This window comes from Pan paniscus, chromosome 23, assembly GCF_029289425.2.
Source record: "Pan paniscus chromosome 23, NHGRI_mPanPan1-v2.0_pri, whole genome shotgun sequence".
NCBI lineage: Eukaryota > Metazoa > Chordata > Mammalia > Primates > Hominidae > Pan > Pan paniscus.
In genome coordinates, this window is record NC_085927.1 from 32,221,186 (window position 1) to 32,243,553 (window position 22,368).

Below are 22,368 nucleotides of genomic sequence, written 5' to 3' on the forward strand. Positions count from 1 at the left end.
AATGACGTGTGATTTCCAAGACTAGGTCACACAAAACATTTTGCCTTGCCCTCTTGAATCACCTGCTCTGGTGGAAACCAGACAACTGTTATGTCATAGCATTCAAGCGGCCCTATGGAGAGGTCCATGTGGTAAGGAACTGAGGCATCCTGCCAACAGCCAAGTGAAAGAGCCATCTTGGAAGAGGATCCGCCTCCCAAGTTGGCCAAGCCAACATTTTGAGTATAACCTCATGAGAGTCTCTGAGCCAGAACCACACAGCTAAGCTGCAGTAACTTTGAAGTAATAATGATTTATTGTTGTTAAGCCACTAAGTTTTGGGATAATTTGTTATGTAGTAATAGATAGCTAATACAGTTGTGCTTATTACGTTTGGTACTCATTACTATCACCACCACATCAGTGCATTGTAGAAAACAAATTCTATGTATTAAACTGTTTTGTTTCCCCTCTGGATTAAGCTGGGCTCACAAGGGGAAAGGTGCCCACCAGAGTTTTTTTCTTTTTTATGTAATCAAGTTTTTAAAATTTTATTCTATTCTACTTTATTTTTTTAAGTTCCAGGGTACATGTTCAGGATGTGCAGGTTTGTTATGTAAGTAAACGTGTGCCATGATGGTTTGCTGCAACTATCAACTCATCACCTAAGTATTAAGCCCAATATGCATTAGCTCTTTTTCCTAACGCTCTACCTCCCTCCTACCCTCCCCCAAAAGGCCCCAGTGTGTGTTGTTCCCCTCCCTGTATCCATGTGTTCTCATTGTTAAGCTCTCCACTTATAAGTGAGAACATCTGGTGTCTGGTTTTCTGTTCCTGCATTAGTTTGCTGAGGATAATGGCTTCCAGCTTATGGATGTATAGTATTCCATGGTGTGTATGTACTAGATTTTCTTTTTTCTTTCTTTTTTTTTTTTGAGACGGAGTCTCACTCTGTCGCCCAGCTGGAGTACAGTGGCATGATCTCTGCTCACTGCAACCTCCTCCTCCCGGGTTCAAGCGATTCTCCTGCCTCAGCCTCCCAAGTAGCTGGGATTACAGGCGCATACCACCACGCCTGGCTAGTTTTTTGTATTTTTAGTAGAGACGGGGTTTCACCGTATTAGCCAGGATGGTCTCAATCTCCTTACCTCAGGTGATCTGCCTGCCTCGGCCTCCCAAAGTGTTGGGATTACAGGCGTGAGCCACTGCGCCTGGTCAGTACCACATTTTCTTTAACCAGCCTATCATTGATGGAAGTTTGGGTTGATTCCATGTCTTTGCTACTGTGACTAGTGCTGCAATGAACATACACAAAATTATCTGAATGATTGCAGTAAACATCATGTATTTGTTTGCCAGCTACCATAATAAAATACCGTAGATTGGGTGGCTTAACCAACAGAAATTTATTTTCCCACAATTCTGGAGGCTGGAAGTCCAAGATCAAGGTGTTGGCAGGGTTGGTTTCTTCTGAGGCCTTGGCTTGCAAGATGGCCACCTTCTTGCTATATCTTTACATGATCATTCCTCTGTGCGTGTTCGTGTCCTAATTTTTTCTTCTTATAAGGACACCAGTCATTTTGGATTAGGGCTCTTTCATATGACTTCATTTTAATCTTAACTGCTTCTTTAAAAGCCCTATCTGGAAATAAAGTCACATTCTGAGGTTACTGGGGGATAGAATTACAACAAATGAATTTTGGGAGGACACAAATCAGCCCATAACACATCATTGCCAGCATCACATGTGGAGCATTCAACTGGAGAAACTGCCCTAATTTCTCATTTGAAGGTCTAAACATCTCTTTTATCAAAATAAGCCAGGTTCTATTAAGAAGGCTGAATGTGCATCTGGCTCGATCAACAGGCGTCTGGCTGCTTCAAATGCTTGATTTTTTTCATTCTCAGAGAATGAAATCAATGTTGAAATATTGAGTATATTCTATACAAAATCTTCATGTCACAATGAATAAGAAAAGTAGTTTTTTTTGAGACAGGATCTTGCTCTGTAGCTCAGGCTGCAGTTTTTGGAGTGCACTGGCATGACATAACTCGCTGTAGCTTCCATTTCTTGGGTTCAAGTAATCCTCCCACCTCAGCCTCCTGAGTAGCTGGGACTATAGGCATGTGCTACCACTCCAGGTTAATTATTATTATTATTATTTTTGAGACGGAGTCTCGCTCTGTTGCCCAGGCTGGAGTGCAGTGGTGCCATCTCTGCTCACTGCAAGCTCCGTCTCCAGTGTTCACGCCATTCTCCTGCCTCAGCCTCCCAAGTAGCTGGGACTATAGGCACCCACCACCACACCTGGCTAATTTTTCGTATTTTTTTAGTATTTTTTTGTATTTTTTTAATAGAGACGGGGTTTCACCATGTTAGCCAGGATGGTCTCAGTCTCCTGACCTCGTGATCCACCCGCCTCGGCCTCCCAAAGTGCTGGGATTACAGGCGTGAGCCACCGCATCCAGCCACTCCAGGCTAATTATTTTATTGTATTTTTAGTAGAGATGGGGTCTTGCTATGTTGCCCAGGCTGGAATCAAACTCCTGGGCTTAAGCAATCCTCCTGCCTCAGCCTCCCAAAGTGTTGGGATTATAGGCACCAGCCACTGCACCCAGTCAAGAAAATATTTTCTAATACTGAATACAGCTAAAGAATGGATGGTAAACCATTATTGTCCAGTCAGGATCACTGTCATCCAAGTGGGACACTCAATATTTGAGATTCTGGGTGGTGCTATAATACTTGTTGCCTTGGTATCTGAGTGAGCACTTAGTCTAAGTATAATAATTTTCTGGAGGAGTATATTAGGGTTCTCCAGAAAGACAGAACCAATAGAATGGATGAATAGATAGATGGATAGATAGATAGAAAGATAGATTGATAGGGCCGGGCGCGGTGGCTCACACGTGTAATCCCACCACTTTGGGAGGCCAAGGCAGGCAGCTCACGAGGTTAGGAGATCCAGACCATCCTGGCTAATGTGGTGAAACCCCGTCTCTACTAAAAATACAAAAAACTAACCAGACGTGGTGGCAGGCACCTGTAGTCCCAGCTACTCGGGAGGCTGAGGCAGGAGAATGGCGTGAACCCGGGAGGCAGAGCTTGCAGTGAGCCGAGATCGCGCCACTGCACTCCAGCCTGGGCGACAGAGCGAGACTCTGTCTCAAAAAAAAAAAAAGAAAGATAGATTGATAGATAGATATGTGAGTATGTGAGGGGTTTTGTTAGGGGAACTGTCTCATGCAATTATGAAGGCTAAGAAGTTCCACAGCAGGCCATCTGCAAGCTGGAGATCCTGGGATGCTGACAGCATGGCTCACTCTGAGTCCAAAAGCCTCAGAACTAGTGGTGTAATTCTCAGTCCAGTGCTGAAGGCCTGAGAAGCTAGGGAGTGGGGTGCACTGCTAGTGCAAGTTGTGGAGTCCAAAGACCAGAGAGCCTTGAGTTGTGACATCTAAGTACAGGAGAGGAAGAGTGTATCTCAGCTCCAAAAGGTAGATCAACACATTCACCTTTCCTCTGTTTTTGTTATTTTCAGTCCTGGCCTTTGGATGGCACCCACCTACATGGAGGGCAGATCTTCCCCACCTAGTCCACTCACACTCATGCGTTAATCTCTTCTGGAAACACAGACACACCCAAAGATAGTACTTTACCAGGTTTTTAGGTATTCTTTAATCCAGTCAAGATGACACCTAAAATTAACCATCACAAGGGTATATTCAATCTGAATGGCCAAAATTATCTGATAGAGCCTTCATATACTTGTACTTAACAGATGTACTCTTGGGATTAAATGAGTTTATGCTCAAGAAATGATATTAGCCAGGCATAGGGGTGCATGCCGTTGTCCTAGCTACCCTGGAGGCTAGGGCAGGAGGAGCATTGCTTGAGACTGGGAGCTTGAGGCTGCGGTGAGCTGCGATGGTGCCACTGCACTCCAGCCTGGGTGACTGGGCAAGACCCCACTGCAAAGAGAGAGAGGGAGAGAGAGAGAGTAGAAATGGTATCTGTTATTTTACATTAAAAGTTCTGGAATAGGGGAGTGCTATGGTCTGAACGTATCCCTCCAAAGTTCATGTTGGAACTTATGACCCAATGTGATAGTGTTAAGAGGTGGGGCTTTTACGAGATGACTAGGCTATTAGAGGCCCACCCTTATGATGAATGAATTAATGTCCTTATCAAAAAGATTCCATTTCCACTATGCTGAGAGCGGAAAACAAACAAACAAACAAACAAACACAAATGAGGTTCCACACAGCACTCATCCTTTTTGCCCTTCCACCCTTCTGCCATGTGAGGACAAAGCAGCAAGTCTCCATTTTGGAAGCAGAGAGCAGCCCTCACCAAATCTGAATCTGTTGGTGCCTTGATATTGAACTTCCTAGCCTCTAGAACTGTGAGAAATGTTTCTGTTTTGTTGTTGTTTTTTCCGAGACGAAGTCTCGCTCTTGTTGCCCAGGCTGGAGTGCAATGGTGTGATCTTGGCTCACTGCAACCTCCGCCTCCCAGGTTCAAGGGACTCTCCTGCCTCAGCCTCCTGAGTAGCTGGGATTACAGGCACGTGCCACCACGCCTGGCCAATTTTTGTACTTTTAGCAGAGATGGGGCCTCACCATGTTGGCCAGGCTGGTCTCAAACTCCTGACCTCAGGCGATCTGCCCACCTCGGCCTCCCAAAGCGCTGGAATTGCAGGCACGAGCCACCGCTCCCAGCTGAGATGTTTCTGTTCTTTGTAAATTACCCAGTCTCAAGTATTTTGTTATAGCAGCAAAAGCAAATTAAAGAAGGTATAATATCAGGCTCTCTTCTGATTCCCTAGGCTCTGCTGCACGAATTGTATTTCCGGAAGTTCCTATAGGAAGTTCTCAGGAAATGAAATGGATATGAGGTAACCTCATGTCGGGGAGTCAGTCTATGGAGGATCATAATCATACAATCATACAACAACATGGGCCACCCTTGCTATAATCTATTCTTTTTTTTTTTTTTTTTTTGAGACAGAGTTGCTCTGTCACCCACGCTGGAATTCAATGGCGTGACCTACGCTCACTGCAACCTCTGCCTCCAAGGTTCAAGAGATTCTCCTGTCTCAGCCTCCTGAGTAGCTGGGACCACAGGCATACACCACCACACCTGGCTAGTTTTTTGGATTTTTGGTAGAGACCGGGTTTCGCCATGTTGCCCAGGCTGGTCTTGAACTCCTGAGCTCAGGCAATTTACCTACCTTGGCCTCCCAAAGTGTTGGGATTACAGTCGTGAGCCACTGCACCCAGCTGTTTTCTGTTTTCTGACTTTTTTTTTTGAGACAGGGTCTCGCTCTGTTGCCCAGGCTGGAGTGCAATGGTACAATCTCGGCTCACTGCAACATCTGCCTCCCGGGTTCAAGTGATTCTCCTGTCTCAGCCTCCACAGTAGCTAGGATTACAGGCGCCCGCCGCCACACCCAGCTAATTTTTGTATTTTTAGTGAAGACGTGGTTTTGCCATGTTGGCCAAGCTGGTCTCAAACTCTTGACTTCAGGTGATCCGCCCACCTTAGCCTACCAAAGTGCTGGGATTACAGGCACGAGCCACTGCGCCCGGCCTTGTTTTCTGTTTTGTTTGTTTTTTAAGAGATAGGGTCTTGCTCTGTCAGCTAGGCTGGAGTGCAGTGGCACAATCAGCTCACTGCAGCCTTGAACTCCTGGGCCCAAGAAATCCTCCCACCACAGCCTTCTGAGTAGCCAGGACTATAGGTGAGTACTGGTTAAATTTTTAATTTTTTTTTGTAGAGACAGAGTCTTGCTATATAGTATAGGCTGGTCTCAAACTCCTAGCCTCAAGTGGTCCTCCAGCCTCAGCCTCCCAAAATTTGGGAATTTCAGGTATGAGCCACTGCATCTGACTGTACAAAATGTTACTAAACTGGCCAGGTGTGGTGGCTCATGCCTGTAATCCCAGTACTTTGGGAGGCTGAGGCAGGGAGATCACCTGAGGTCAGGAGTTTGAGACCAGCCTGGCCAATGTGGTGAAACCCCCATCTCTACAGAAAATACAAAAATTAGCCAGGCGTGGTGGCCCATGCGTGTAATCCGAGCTACTTGGGAGGCTGAGGCAGGAGAATCGCTTGAACCTGGGAGGCGGAGGTTGCAGTGAGCCGAGATCACAGCACTGCACTCCAGCCTGGGTGACAGAGTGAGACTCCGTCTCAAAAAAAAAAAAAAAGTTAATAAACCTTTTACTCCTGGCCTCAAGTGTTCCGGCTGCCTCAGCCTCCCAAAATGCTGGGATTACAAGCATGAGCCATTTATTTTTCTTTTTTTGAGACGGGAGCTCACTCTGTTACCCAGGCTGGAGTGTAGTAGCATGATCACAACTCACTGCAACCTTGAACTCTTGGATTCAGGTGATCCTCATGCCTCAGCCTCCTGAGTAGCTGGGACTATAGGTGCACACTGACATGCTCAGCTCATTCAAAAATTTTTTCATAAGAGATGGGGGGGGGGTGGTCTTGCTATGCTGCCCAGCCTGGTCTTGAACTCCTGGACTCAAGCGATCCTCTTGCCTTGGCTTCCCAGAATGCTAGGATTACAGGTGTGAGCTACTGTGCCTGGCTTTTGATTTTTAGACAGGGTCTTGCTCTGTCGCCGAGGCTGGAGTGCATTGGTGTGATCATAGCTCACTGCAGCCTTGAATTCCTGAGTTTAAGTGATCCTCCTGCTTCAGTCTCCCAAGTTGCTAGGACTACAGGTGTGTGCCACCACGCCCAGCTACTTTATGAACGTTTTGATTCCAAAGTCAGAAAAAAGTTTTCCAGATTCATCTCCAGGTCAAATAATGTCCCTGCTGTCAGGCATCCTGCTTTAGAAGCAAGATGTAGCATTTTTCTTCCTTTACTTGCAGCAGGCAGCTAATAACTGTTATCCTGTGCTGGACCATCCATGTTCTACGCATTCTAACATGTGCTTTACATAAAAAATTAGCCCAAGTGACCCTCACTGTGACATTACACGGTACGTATTATTAATCTTTTTTTTTTTTTTTTTTTTTGAGGTGGGGTCTCACTTTGTCGCCAAGGCTGGAGTACAATGGCTCATGCCTGTAATCCCAGCACTTTGGGAGGTTGAGTTGGGAAGATCCCTTGAACCCAGGACTTCGAGACTAGCCTGGGCAACATAGGAAGACCCCCATCTCTAGAAAAAATAAAAACATAGCCATGCATGGTGGCATGTGCCTGTGGTCCCAGCTACTTGGGAGGCTGAGAAAGGAGGATCACTTGAGCCTGGGAGGTTGAGGCTGCAGTGAGCCATGATCATGCCACTACACTCCAGCCTGGGTGACAGAGTGGGACCCTATCTCTAAAAAGAGAGAGAGAGAGAAAGAGGGAGAGCTTTTAAAAAATGGCAAAATGTGCCCACAAGCTGATGGGCCTATTTCTTTTTCTTTTTTTTTTTTATTGAGACGGAGTCTTGCTCTGTCACCCAGGCTGGAGTACAGTGGCGTGATCTCGGCTCACTGCAACCTCTGCTTCCCGGGCTTAAGCGATTCCCCTGCCTCAGTCTCCTGAGTAGCTGGAAATACAGGCACCCGCCACCATGCCTGGCTAATTTTTGTATTTTAGTAGAGACAGGGTTTCACCACGTTGGCCAGGCTAGTCTCGAACTCCTGACCTCAGGTGATCCGCCTGCCTTGGCGTCCCAAAGTGCTGGGATTACAGGCGTGAGCCACTGCACCCAGCCAATTTCTATTTCTTAAAGAGCTTACGGTAGGAGGCTTGAAGATGGTAACAGAAGAAAAAAGGTTGAAGGGCCCAGCTGCTGTGTGTTGCAAGACAGGAAATTGCTGACAGTCTGCAATGCCAGCAGCCTCATGGGTGGTTATCACCAGGACAGAGGCCTCAGAACAGGCAGGACTGGGTGTGCTGGCACTCACAGCTACGTGCAGATAGAGCCCGCCCCTGGGCCTTGGTGTGTGACCTTCTTCCCAGGTGCTTCTTTGGGAAGCTGTACAGTGAGGGGGATGAGGCAGCCTAAGGGCAGGACACACTAGCATAGGAGCGGTGGCAGCTAAGTAGGCTGACTGCCCAGGGATTGCAGAGTTCACCTGCACAGTATGACATCTCTCATCCTTTTGGATAGATTGTTCTATAAGGTGGCCTCCACCTACCCCCAACTCCCAAATCTGACATTCATTCATCTACTTCCCCTGAAGTGCTCCCTAGCACTTGCCATGAGTTTGTTCACTCTTGGGACCCCAAATCCAAGGCATCTCACTGGCTTAGATTCAGTTTACCACCTCATTGATGGGGGGACTCTTATGTCGCAGAAGTAATTTTCTCACTGATAGGACCCAAGATGTCGTCCTATTTTTAATGCGGGTACAAATACTAAATAAATATGATCTTAGTGTTTTGCCAAAAGGAATTAACATGTTTTTAATGGGTCACAAATTCAGAAAGGGGTTGGACCTGGTGGGATGGGTTGGTGAGGCCCAGAGGCTCCACTTCAAGTGCAGTACTGGACATCCCCTTCCAGTACGGGAGGTCTGACTTGTGCACAGTCAAGCCCAATACTGGCACAGCCACAGGCCAGGGATGGAGGCTTATGAGTCCACTGGAAAACAGGGAGGACTGAGTCCAGGGTCTCAAGGGTTTAGTAGTGAGGGCTCCTGTGAAGAACCCTTCACTCAGTGGTGTTCATTACCGGCCCCTTCCTTAGTATGTTCCAGGCCCTGAGGATGTACCTTGCATGCTCTGACCCTTTGAACACCAAAGAAATAAGCAAGGAGATAACAGATGCCCCAAAGAGATGAATGGTGTCATGAGATCTGGGGGCTGGGACCTTGTCCAGCCTAAAGGTATAAGTACCATGGATGAGCAGTGTTTTATTTAATCAGCAACTAGAGATTTCCTGAGGTTTAACTGGGAAAGCAGGTTCATATACTACAAGACACCAGGTGCTTCACATTGCTTCTCTTTATTTTTAACAGTTTCTTTACAACAGTCTACACAGGGATTAACTCCTACATGTACTTCCCAAGCCAGAATCTCCCTTTAGAAATTCAGATTCTATTTCTAACTCTATAAGATGTATCTCCCCAAAGATCACATTAACTCCTCAAGTCAACATCTGCCTACCCCCAACTTCCCCTTTTTTTCCTCACTGAACATTTGTCTGAATGTTTTTTCCTCACTGAACATTTTTTCCTCACTCACACTGAACATCTGTCTGAAACTGTGGCTGCTTTGTTGCTTCAAGATGCATGCACATCCTGGCTTTAGTGTCCAAGTATGCAGAATGAAGCATTTGATATGTGCACCCAGCTAGTTACGCATGAAACAGGGGCACAGGATGGGCTCTGGGTCATAGAAGCTTCTGTCCCCACAGTGAGGACAGGGGTTGGCACTAAGCCAGACCATGCTGGGCCGCCCCAACTCACACAGCAACTCCCTGAGCCTGGCATGCAGATAGGCAAGCCTTTCCAGGTGGAAGGTACCATGGACGTACTCATAACTCTCCAGGGGGACAGGATACAGCACGTGGGTCAGATTTCTCAGCCCGATGAGGTGCTGCAGGAGACTCTGCAGGGCAGATATGGAGATGGAATTCCCGTAGAAGCTTAAGGTCTTAAGCTGGGAACAGTGGCTCAGGGAAGGCAGGAGGGCAAGGAGCTGATCATCCGTGATCCTACACTCATCAAAGACCAGGTCCTGGAGGGTGGCAGAGGCTCTCTCCAGCAGAGCTTGGAGGGGCTCGGGACTTACATCGGTCAGCATGACCCCACTTAGACTCAGGACACTTAGCTGACTGACGCTGGGACTCTGGGACAGATGCATCACATCCCCTTCCGAAAGCCGGCAGTTAGTTATTGAGAGGGTTTCCAAGGGGTTCACCATGTGCCTGCAAATAGACAAAGCAGTTAGTGCTGGGGAATGGTGGTAGTGGGGTGGGGAGACTGGAGAGAGGCCCGTTTCACCAAAACCCAAAGTCTTCCTGATGATGGTTAACCGCCAGGATGCCGTGCTGTAAAGGAGCATTCAAGGAGTACAAGTTCAGGTTTAGTCCTTTCTCCATCATTTGCTACGTGGGTCAAGTAAACAAAGATCTCAAACACTCCCTTGGCTGATCTGTGAGGCAGGGTCCAACACAGACCTCTTAGGTGGTGTGAGCATGAATTGAATTGAGAGCCTGATTTGATGTCTCAAGCAAGGAAAGGCATCAGTGAATTTTAGTATTTGAAGATACAACTGAAAATACTTTCTTTCAACTCGGGCTTCCTTCTGCCACTGCCTGGGCCCCAGTCACCTCTATCTCTGTGCCTGATGAAGCTACTAGGGAGTATTCACAGTGGACAAACTGGGGCAAGGTCAGCAACGTCCAAAGGGGGTTCCCAGGCTGCAGGGCTACCTTAGGTCACTGTATCATCAGCAAACCACCTATCAATTTTTGCAATTTCTCTGTTGTTCCTTCTCCCACATCTCCAGAATCCTGCATTTCCCACCTATTACCTTAACTGGAATTCTAAATCACCCTTTACAGACAGGAAATTTGAGGCAGGTTTAGAGGGAGCAGCTCATGTTGAGAAGCTGGTGAGCGCACAGCTTACAATTTCAAATCTCACCTTTGATGGGCTTTCCCTTCTTCAATGCCCTCCTTGCTTATTTTTGATCATCTTAGGCATCACGTCCTAAGGAAGAATGCCTAAAGCCACCCTTGCCAGGCCCCAACCTCCCATTACAGAGTTTTCTAACAAGGAGTCACTGTTAATAGCATCTATCCTAATGTATATCTCTAACCCTTATGAGTAGTAGTTATGTGATACCATGCTTGGGGACAGTGGTGAACAAGACGTGTTAACTGGTAGTGACTTGCTCACTCTTGCATTATTGGTGGCTGGCACATACAAGATATCCTTTATTGTGTACTGCAATAAGGAAGGGCTTGCTCTGGTCTGCAGAGAAATCTCACCATCCCTCACCTGAGCAACTGATCCAGGCGGCCTCTAAGGAAAAATAAAGAGTCCATATAGAGAGCCTGCAGGCACTGCAGACTGAGGAATTGAGAGGTGAACTGGGCGATATACTGCTCTTCCTTCTCCGGGGAAATGTAGGAAGACGCATGGATGTGGGAGACGAGGAGTCTACGCAGATTAATCATCTGGCCCAGGTAAGGAGAAAATTTCGCCAAGGTGGGTAGCTTCCAGGTACAAGTCACTTCCAAATCTTCAATAGAGTCCAGCTGCACCATTTTCAGGATCATCTTGATATCCTGCATGGGCATTGCAAAAATCTTCAGCTTCTTACAGCACAGGCGTAGTACATCTTTCTTTTGCTTCACTTTCTCAACGAGGTAGGAGAACAATTCATCACAGGCACCTTCCTTGAGGAACAGGTCTACGAGCACCTCTACTGGAATGAAGGGCTGCTCTGCCTCTGTGCTCAAACCATCTACTTTTCGCTTCTTTGTCATGGGCTGAGCTGCTTCTGGCTCTGGAAATGAGTACAGACTGGCCCTGTTTCCAGACCATACAGTCCAGAAGTCCTGATGAGAGTTCTTCCGTAAATCCAGCACTTGAAGTTTCCACCTCCTGTGGGGAAAAACAGGTAATTAGCTGAGATGATGCTTTAAGATCAACTCAAAATAAGACCGTGAGTCTCATAATGTAGGTAAGAACCAAACAGACATCCACCTTAGATCTGCACTTTTACTTCGTACTTCAGGCATCAGCTGCTCCCTTTCCCACTAGGATCCTGGGATCCTTCCTGGTCCCCAATTCCCACCCCACCAGGAGGAAGCAGGTGCATGTTCCTTCAGACACCTCTGCATTTTAATCAGTGCCCCATGTCCAGAAGCCCATTCCAAGAGTGACCCCTGCAGTAGCCCCAAGGCCTCCCTGAACTTCCTTGCTGGCAACCATCAGAGCCTCTGGCCCAGCCTTAGGCGCTCCATGCTCCCTGACCCCAGCTGCATCCTGCTCAGGTTCCCAGGGCCCCACACCAAGCTGCTAGGTCACCCTTACCTGGGGCGAACCTCCTGGGCAAGGAGCACATCAAGTCCATCAAGCACAGCTTTGAAGGTCTCCGGGTCAAGATGTTGTCCCTTCATCAGCACTCCCAGAGGGAGGCAGGTGAAGGGCCAGGCCTGCACCATTGCCTTCAGGGTCTGGCTGTGTCTCCCGTCAAAGGCTGCCATGAAGAGTGGCGGGAAGAGCTCCCTCGGCAGCAACTCCAGGGCGGCAATGGCCAGGGCCTCATCCTCCAGCAGGCTCTGCCCTGCCAGCTCCACAAGTCTCCGTGGGCTTGTCCACACACTCATGCTCATGTATCGGCTCTGAATGGAACCCTGAGGAAACATACAGGGAACGAGGCATCCCTTTCAGCCCAAGCATAAGCAACTCTATCTTTTCCTCACCCTTCTGAAGGACCAACTTAGGGCCAAAGTCACTGTGCTAGCAACAGCAGGGGAGTTCTCAGTTTACCCCGATTCCACTCTGCACTCGGTGGCCACAAAGCCACAGCTCTGCTGGCACCAGGATGAACATCTCATCAAGTGTAGAGGAGGGGACAGGACGGCCACTGGCACCATCCTGTATCTACCCACTACTCTATTTAATTCTAGTCCCCCTGGGAAGTGAGAACTAAGGAGCCTGAGGGCTGACCCTGCTCATTTTGGGAAAAAGTTTCTGATGATCACTCAAAGGCAATTCAAATGGGAGTGTCACATAGCCCAGGACAGCATCCTTCTCTGCTCCAACAAATAAGCCAGATGGGAAAGATGAGGAACACACACACAATGCATAATGGATGCCATTATGTTTCATTAAAAAATTTTAAATGAGAAACTACAGAAGCAGCACAACAGTATTACACAGCAATTGGAAGTAAAATAAAAAAAAAAACATTCTGAGACATGTATTTTAAGTGCGTCTCTTTTACGTATATTAAGAGTTACTACTTTGACATGGAAATCAGCGGAGCAAACACTTCACAGTAAAACAAAGCCTGGTTCTTTTCTCCCAAAACATTAGTTTTAAAATGGAGAAATAAAAATTGTGTATATTTATGGTGTACAATATGATGCTCTGAAATATGTATACATTGTAGAATAGGTACCTTAAGCTAATTAACATACGTATGATCTCACATATGTGTGGTGAGAACACTTGAAATATACTCTTAGCAATTTTCATGTATACAATACATTATTAACTACAGTTACCATCTTGTATACTAGATATCTTGAAAAAGCCTCCACCCTCCAGCACAGTGGCTCATGTCTGTAATCCCAGCATTTTGGGAGGCCAAGGTGGGAGAATGGCTTGAGCCCAGGAGTTCAAGACCAGCCTGGGCAACACAAGGAGACCTCATCTCTATTAAAAAAAAAAAAAAAAAAAAGAAAGAAAATGTCTTTAATTCCAAAGCATCTGAAAAGAAAAAGAAAAAAATCTATGGAATATTTTTTAACCTTTTAGTTAAAATGGAATATTTTTTAACCTTGTAGTTAAAAAAAAGCCTAACTAGTAAATCACTGATTTAAAAAATCATAAATGATGCAAATTATAATTGCTTGCCACATACTATTTAAATTGTAATAAAGTAAAATTCAAAGTAGATGTCTTTTATTTTCCAAAAAAAAAAAAAAAGCCGTTTAAGAAATTATTTTTAACATATACAAAATGGCAGAAATCAAAATGTTTGGGATTCAATATAAATAATAAATGTTCCAGGTAATGGTTATACTAATTACCATAATTTGATCATTACACACTATATATGCATAAACTGAAATTTCACATGTACCCTATAAATATGTACAATTATTGTGTATCAATTAAGAAATCAATCCAATAGCCAAAGAAAAATGTTTGGGATTAAGGCAAAACTACATTTAGAGACAAGAACAAAGCCTGTTCCTTTGTAAGGAAAGAAAAAGGAAAACCATCTAAGCAGCATTGGCCCTCATGGCCCGTGGAGACCCTGAGGTGACAGTAGAAGGAGGCAGTGGCCATAGCCTGAGGCTCCCGACTCACCAGACCCAGCTGTGGTGCAGAAGCCATCTGCCCAGACCTCTGGGAAGACCACAACATTGACTCCATGGCCTCTGGGTCCCTCCTCTGGCCCCTCTGAAGCTATTACAGGCCTTTCTGGGCATACCTCCCCTTTCAACTCCACGCTGCCAATGGAAGAGCCAAATCTAATTACATTCCTGGATCTCCAGCCAGTGAATCCTGATGGGGTTTTTTACTTACTTCAGGTTCAACTGATTGAATGGGACGTCCATTTACAAAAAGGAAAGAAAAAGTGAACAAAATCACCCAGAGAGTATAACTGTTAGGGGAATTTTTGGCCACATCAAAATTACCCAAATATTCCAGTTAAGATAGCTTTATGAAGAGCATCATGACATCACCCCTCCCCACTCCCAAACAATCCCCAAGTATCAAATTGTCACTTATACCCCATGTTCCCTAACACAGCAAATCACATGCCTATCCAGGGAGAAAGGGAGGAACAACAGAGGGGTGGCTGGTCTTCCAGACTTTGAAAGTCAAGGCTGTCCTGAAGGAAGGTGGGTCAAAATTACACTACAATTAGGAGTTAGTCAGAAGTAAGGCTGGGCATTTGTAATGGGACTGAGTGGATTACCACAAAGACAGATAGGTTTTTTTGGGGGCGGAATTGAAAGACTTTGGCCTGGATGGAGTAGAGAAATTAAAAAGGGGAATGGCTAAGGAAGATGAAAGATAGTTCCAGTAAAGCCAAGGTAATCACTGAGGCAGGGAGGGAGTTCAATCTTCCTCCCTCCCTAGAGGGAAAGGGTGTTTTCTCCCAGAAAGTCAGGATCCTCTTGGCAAACAGCCTTGACAAGATTAAATCTAGGAATGTGGGCTGGAGAGGTGGGATAGAGAGTAATATTGGTGACCAAACCTAGGACAGCAACATTTTCAAGTCTGAAAGACCTTGTGGTTTCTTAGGAATCTTGGAGCCAGGAAAGAAATAAACAAGGGCTGAAAGCACACATCCCTGCAATTAAGGAAGCTGTCAGAAGACCTTCTCTTTATGGTTAGGTGTCCTCTTCCACACTGGGGCTGTTCACAAGCAGCAGGTCAGGCCTTTACCACAAACATAATCTCCAATGGCCAGCCCCTTGGCCCACGGCTATATTTTTGTATTTTTAGTAGAGACGGGGTTTCACCATGTTGGCCAGGCTGGTCTCAAACTCCTGACCTCAAGTGATCTGCCTGTCTAGGCCTCCCAAAGTGTTGAGATTACAGGAGTGAGCCACCATGCCCAGCCTCTTTTTCTTTTTAGAGACAGGGTCTTACTATGTTTCCCAGGCTGGTCTTGAACTCCTGGGCTCAAGTGATCCACCCATTTCAGCCTCCCAAAGTGCTGGGATTACATGCTTGTGGATACCAACAGCACCCGAGCACGGTCCCACAGTCCAACGCACTGTGCCGTCCTTGAGCCTTTGGTTCCAGCACAAGTCTCCCGGCTTCAACCCAGGTTGCATGTTCTCCCTGATCTCCCCAGGTGGCACCCAAGGATGAGGCAGTGCAATCTTGTTGCTCACTTCCCAGGACCGACACTTACCCCTAATGGCCCAAGCCCATGGGGCAGTGAGATCAAAGCCTCCTTGAGCTCATACTCTCTGACACCACTGGAAGTGTGGGCTTTTGCATCTGATTACCCCGGGGAAAGGTTCTGAATGTAATCGTGGCTTTGGCAATAAGGTCCACAATGCATTAAGATTTTTTTTTTTCTTTTTGGAGGAGTTGTTTCACTCTTGTTGCCCAGGCTAGAGTGCACTGGCACCATCTTGGCTCACTGCAACCTCCACCTCCTGGGTTCAAGCGATTCTCCTGCTCCTGTCTCAGCCTCCGGAGTAGCTGGGACTACAGATGTGGGCCACCACGCCCAGCTAATTTTTTTTCTATTTTTAGTAAAGACAGGATTTCACCATTTTGGCCAGGCTAGTCTCGAACTCCTGACCTCAGGTGATCTGCCCTCCCATAGTACTGGGATTGGGATTACATGCATGAGCCACCATGCCTGGCCTAGGGTTAATTTTTATTTTTGGAGATGGAGTCTCGCTCTGTCGCCAGGCTGGAGTGCAGTGGCATGATCTTGGCTTACTGCAACCTTCGCCTCCTGGGTTCAAGCGATTCTCCTGCCTCAGCCACTTGAGTAGCTGGGACTACAGGTGCATGCCACCACGCCCGGCTAATTTTTTGTACTTTTAGTAGACGCGGGGTTTCACAGTGTTAGCCAGGAATGGTCTCAATCTCCTGACCTGGTGATCCGCCCGCCTCAGCCTCCCAAAGTGCTGGGATTACAGGCATGAGCCACCGCGCCCGGCCCTAAGGTTGACTCTCATACAAAGACAGCAGGGGAAGTGAAATGCTCTTTTGTGGAAATGACCAGAAACAATAAAAGCGGCTCCTGCCTCTTCGTCTACTGTGAGGGACCTCAGGATGCAGCTCCCATCTGGCTCAAGTGACAAGGACAGAGGGGAACAGGGCTTCTCTGAGCACCTCAGACAGCTCAGGGGACCTTCTTACCCGCAAACGCCTTCGTTCCATTTTGAAGCGACTTAGGCTGGCCTCAGGACCTCCAACGCTTGGATTTCTAGGTCTCAGTCACTTGTTTCCACGCACGTCTGAGAGTAATAATCAAAATGCTCCAAAAAGAAGAATACATGTATAATATTTACGAAGCAACGGCCTCCTGTGAAAACCTCCGCAAATACTGCTGAGGAAACTGACAACTGGCGACTCAATCCCGCCCTTTCAGTGCAAATCTCTGGCTCCAAACCTGAGCACCAGTGTTTCCTGGGCTGAACCAGGGGGCAGGAGGAACAACAGACCATGTGGTTGGTCACAAGTGACCCCTGTGGTCAAGGACCCTGACTACGGTCTTGCAGCGACATTTCTGCCTCTGCTCCCGCCTTCCTAGGACGCCTACGCCACTGCCTGGGCCGTCCCCAACCCCCAGCACCTTCAGAGGGGCCGAGTCCCAGAGCATCCACCGCATTACAAATGCGCACCCACCCTGGAGAGCTCCAACCACGAGCACCGCCGCCTCGGTTCAAGGCATCCTTACAGCCACAACTCCTCAACTGGGGCCAATTTTCCGGGGCAGGCGGCCCGGGGTGACCCAAGTGGCGCACATTATTTTCTTTGGTCTTCAACCCATTTCCAGAGAGAAAACAGGGACCCGGGACAGGGGTGGTGCCGGGGGCACAAGCCCAAGGTCACCCTGCGGGGAAGCGGAGGAATCAGGGCTCGAACTTACGTTTTTCCTCAGAGAGTTCACCACACCGCGAAGTTGCTGGAAGGAAAAAACGAGACAATGGCTCAGCTAAGCGCCCTAGCCGCTGCGTGGGGCGGGGGCGGGGGGGGCGGTGGGGGCCGGGGGGCTGAGCAGCCTGGTCTGACCAATCCCCGTTTCTCAGTCCTTCCAGGGCAAAATCTCACGAGATCCAGTGAGGTCGCCCAGAGTGTCGAGAGGGGCTTGTTTTCAAAGACTGGGAGGAGGAGGGGCAGTGGGGGAGGGGCAGTGGGGGGAGAAGCAGAGGAGAAGGGAGCAGGAGGAGGGGAAAAGGGGAGAGGAAGTTGGAGAGCAGAGGAGGCTGGGGGTGGGGAGGAGATGGGGGTGGGGAAGGAGGAGAGATGGGGGTGGGGAAGGCGGGGCGGGAGGAGAGTTAGGAATGGGGGAAGGAAGACAGGGTGGGGGAGGGGTGGGCATGGGGGAAGGAAGACAGGGTAGGGGAGGGGTGGGCATGGGGGAAGGAAGACAGGGTGGGGGAGGGGCGGGCATGGGGGAAGGGAGACAGGGTGAGGGAGGGGTGGGCACGCGGGAAGGGAGACAGGGTGGGGAACCGAGAAGAAAGACAGTGGGGGGGGATGGAGGAAGGAACACAGGGTGGGGTGGGGGGTCGGGATGGGGGAAGGGAAACAAACAGTGGTGGAGGCGTGGGGATTAGGAACGGAGACAGAGGGTGGGGGAGGGGTGGGGGAAGGGAGACAGGGTGGGGGAGGGGTGAGGATGGCGGAAGGTAGAAGGCGGGGGAGGGGTGGGGATGGGGGAAGGGAGACAGAAGGTGGGGGAGGGATGGGGATGGGGGAAGGGAGACAGAAGGTGGGGGAGGGGTGGGGATGGGGGAAGGGAGACAGAAAGCGGGCCAGGGCGGGAATGGGGGAAGGGAAACAGGGTGGGGGTGGGGATGAGAGAAGACAGAGGTTGGGGGAGGTGTGGGGATGTGTAAGAAAAACAAAGGGTTGGGGAGGGGGAGGGAAAAGAGGCAGAGAGTGGGGGAGGGGGTGGGGATGTGGAAAGAAAGTCAGAAGGTGGGGGGGTGAGGGGTGGAGGAGAGGTGGGGGTGAGGGGTGGAGGAGAGGTGGGGATGCGTGAATACGTGATGGCTGCGGCCTTTCCCACCAGACAGTAGGGTGGGGGCAGGGTGGAAAAAGGGGGTGCGGTGGGCGAATGGAGAGGCAGTGGGGAGGCGGGGGGCTGACTGGGAGTGTGGGATGGGGTGTTCTGGGATCACGGAGACGTCCAAGTCTGGACTCTGTCGTGGGTCTGTGCTTCTGGCGACCTCCCTTTTCTTCAGTGGGATGCGGGGTGCAGGGGCCGGTTCCAGGATCCCCTGAGCTCAAGTTCTCGCCCCACCCCGCCCCGCATGTCTAGAAAAGATGCCCCTGCCCTTGGCTGGGTAATCTCTGGATTTACCTACTTCTGTAACCCCCCCGGGCTGAAGAGACCACCCCCCGGGATTCAATTAACTTACTCTCTGGAGCGCGCGTTCCTCCCTGCTCCCGGGAGTCGGTTTCCCAGAACTTTCTGAGGCCCGCGCATGCTCCCCTCCACTCCCCGTGTTTCCACTCGCCACAGAAATCCACGCATTCACGCCCCTCCCCTCCCCCGAGCCTGCAGAGGACTCCGCCCTGCTTTCCCTACATTCAGGGCTGCTCCTTTTGTCGCCAATACAGACCGGTTGACAGGTCACGCCTGGGAAGCGGGTGGGGTGTCCCGGAGCGGTGCTGAGGCGCTGCAGGCCCGGCTTCTGGCTGCGGGGGAGCTGCACCCTGAAGCCTCGCCGGAACTCGCGTCTGGGGCCAGCAGGGGGCACTAGAGTCAACAGGGACTGTATGCAAAACCCACTTCCTCCCAGGCCCTCTAGGGGGATGGTCAGGCTTCTGCAGAGATGGGGAGGATCCTTTCCTGGTAAGGGGAGAGGGACGGGCTAGGAGCCAAGCGGAAGGACCCCGTGTTCAAGGCCCTTCAAGGGACGGGACAGGCGAGGAATCTCTTTTGAGTCTTTTGAATTGTTTTATCAGTCAGGCCTGGGAAGTACTCAGCCTCCACAAACTGTTTTCCTGAAAGGGGTCGGGGGGGGACCCCAACATCTCCTGCCACAGGCTATGATGGGCATGGTGGCTAAGAGCAACAGGCCGCGTGGTGAGGCTGGCTGTCTTTTTGTGGCTCTGCCCTGCCATTCCCCGAGGCATCCCCATGCCAGTGAACAGAGCTGCGGGTTCCCAGCTGCACAGATGAATGCACGAACAAAACATAGGTCCATACAAAGGAAGTCATTGCATTGATCCAGATTCGACCTGGGATTGTCGCATAAAACAGGGCTGATAAAAACCGTCGTGTTTTCACCTGGGAAACAGAGACTCAGCCTCCCCCTCTCTGCTTGAGGCATTCAGCAAAGGTTCGTCCTTGAGTGGCTGTGGATGCTCAAGGACTTACGATTTCTGACTTTATAAAGTTTAGGGTGAAAACAAAAAACAAAATAAGAAGACCATTGTTTTAAAGTGGCCGTTGTAGCTAATTATCTCAAGAAAGCAAACAGGCTGGTACTGAAAGTTACACAGGCGGGCGGCTCCCTGGGAGGGTTGCCCAGCTCTCCTTTTCTGAGACCTGAGCAGGGAGCAGCCAGAGGAGCTTGAAGGGATGGTGTTCAGGGCATGGGAACAGGCTGCACACATCTTCACGGAGTACGGTGCTTGTCCAGTTTGAGAAGGGAAAGAAACTGGGGCAGAGGGCTGATGAGAAGGCAGCAGATGGATAGTGCGGGATTGAAAAGGGGATCCATTTGAAGACTGGCCACCATTATTTATTTTCATCATCTGATTGCTGTTGCTCCATTGAGATCGATGCGTGGAGAACAAGTTGGGGAGTGGAACAAATGTCAGGGAGGGGAGAGAAGTGAGTGAACATGACCCTGGTCCAGCCTCATAGGACAGAGCGTGGTCATGAAGTCCACAGAGGAGGACAGGTAGGGAGGAATCATGGCATGGCCAGGTTGCAGGGCAAGAGGCAGAGAGGAGAGAGGATTGTGGAGGATGCCTGCAGAGTGCTGACTGTCAGTCGAGGCTGGTCCTTTATTTATTTATTTATTTTTTTGAGACGGAGTCTCGCTCTTGCCCAGGCTGGAGTGCAGTGGCGCGATCTCGGCTCACTGCAAGCTCCGCCTCCCGGGTTCATGCCATTCTCTCGCCTCAGCCTCCCAAGTAGCTGGGACTACAGGTGCCCGCTACCATGCCTGGCTAATTTTTTTGTTTTTAATAGAGACAGGGTTTCACCGTGTTAGCCAGGATGGTCTTGATCTCCTGACCTCATGATCCGCCCACCTCGGCCTCCCAAAGTGCTGGGATTACAGGCATCAGCCACTGTGCCTGGCCAAGGCTGGTCCTTTCTTTTATGGCGATGGGTGTTTGAAAGTTGCACATACCAAAATAAACTCACTTTTTGTTGACCCAAAGTAAAACCCTGAGGATATGAAAGGGAAGGGCTCATGCTTACATGGCTGAGATAAAAGCTGTCTCAGGAAGCTGGGTGTGGTGGCTCACCCCTGTAATCCCAGCACTTTGGGAGGCCAAGGTTGGAGGATCCCCTGAGGCCAGGAATTCAAGACTAGCCTGAGCGATATAGCAAGACCCCATCTATATTTTTAAAAAGGGTTGGCTGTCTCGGGACTTTTCGAAATAGCCCTGCAAGACATTCCTGTTTTGGGATCACAATAATTTAGATAAGATGCTTTTGAAAGAACACCTGCCTAGGCACAGCGTCTCCACCAATGAACTGATGCCAACTGTGGTTTTGAGTCTTCATAACCAGTGAACTGTTTGCAAGCAGCTTATTTAAATCTCTTTTTTTGCCAATACAACCTTCCCTTTGCCTTCCCCTCTTGAGATGCATATGTGGCTTGCCATAGCTGAGCATCTTAGGTTATAATGCTTTTTCTCTTTTTTAATTTTTTTTTGTAAATTTATATTTATTTTTATATTTATTTATTTTTTGAGACAGGGTCTTGCTTTGTCACCCAGGCTGGAGTGTAGTGCATAATCGTAGTTCACTACTGCCTCCAACTCTCGGGCTCAAGCAGTCCTCCCACCTCAGCCTCCTGAGTAGCTAAGACAACAGGCATGCACCACCACGCCCAGCTAATTTATGTATTTACTTTATTAAAAAAATTTTTTTTTGGTAGAGAGAGTCTCACTGTGTTTCCCAGGCTGGGCTTGAACTCCAGGCCTCAAGTGTTGCTCCTACCTCGACCTCCCAAAGTGCTGGGATTACAGGCATGAGCCACCATGCCCAGCGTATAATTTTGTATTCTAATTCCTGAATAAATTCAACAAATTTGGAGGTGTTTTTTGTCTGATGGTTCCTTTTGGTCGACAACTGGAATGGGAGAGGAACAGTGTGAGGGCAAACATCAAGTGCTTTGCTGAGTTCTGGGTGCTTTTTTTTGGATAAGACACAGAAAATACAATAAGATGTCTGTAATGTTTGATTTTTTTCCAGGTTTCTTGAGGTATAATTGACAAATAAAAATTGTATGGATTCAAGGTGTACAATTCATATACATTGATCCACATATACCTTGTTTGATGATTAATCAAATTAGTTAACACATCTTTCACCCCAGCAGTCAATGTGTGTGTGCTCTGTTAGCAAATTTCAATTAATAATATAGCATTATTAACTATAGTTACTATGCTGTATATTAGAGTCTCAGGATTTACCATCTTATAACTAAAATTTTGTAGCCTTTGACCAACATCTCTCATTCCTCCCACCCACAGCCCCTGGGAACTACCATTCTACTCTGCCTCTATGAGTTCCACTTTTTGTGTTTCTTTTTTCCCTTTCCTTTAATTTTTTTTGTATGTGTTATATTACCAAACCATGTCAAAAGAGTTCCACTTTTTAGATTCCACATATTATTAGCTCGTACAGTATTTGTCTTTCTGCATCTGGCTTATTTCACTTAACATAATTTCCTCCAGGTTCATTCGTATTGTTGCAAATGGCAAGATTCCCTTCTTTTTTATGACTATGATGTCTGTCTGCAATATTTGAAAAAAAATGCAGATCACGTGAATGATTGT

At 48.4% G+C, this 22,368-nt stretch overlaps 2 protein-coding genes across 7 annotated transcripts in view; one reads left to right on the top strand and one right to left on the bottom strand.

The window, feature by feature from the left end:
- LOC129395163 (immunoglobulin lambda-1 light chain-like) overlaps nt 1-22,368 on the top strand; it is a 735,232-nt gene that overhangs the window by 225,372 nt on the left and 487,492 nt on the right. The window lies entirely within an intron of this gene.
- Nucleotides 8,924-19,204, bottom strand: LOC100976375 (melanoma antigen preferentially expressed in tumors). 6 transcript variants are annotated; one of them, XM_034951692.3, is made up of 6 exons: nt 18,963-19,204; nt 17,261-17,296; nt 16,528-16,646; nt 11,986-12,308; nt 10,945-11,553; nt 8,924-9,866 (listed from the first exon to the last, which is right to left on the bottom strand). In XM_034951692.3, exons 3-6 carry the CDS (start codon nt 16,546-16,548, stop codon nt 9,290-9,292), a joined length of 1,530 nt encoding a protein of 509 aa, XP_034807583.1. In that variant the 5' UTR covers nt 16,549-16,646; nt 17,261-17,296; nt 18,963-19,204; the 3' UTR covers nt 8,924-9,289. The 6 variants fall into 6 exon arrangements, with proteins under 6 accessions (XP_034807583.1, XP_034807584.1, XP_003805957.1 ...); XM_034951693.3 differs by having other exon boundaries at nt 16,528-16,625; nt 18,963-19,169; XM_003805909.5 differs by having other exon boundaries at nt 16,528-16,625; nt 18,759-19,084.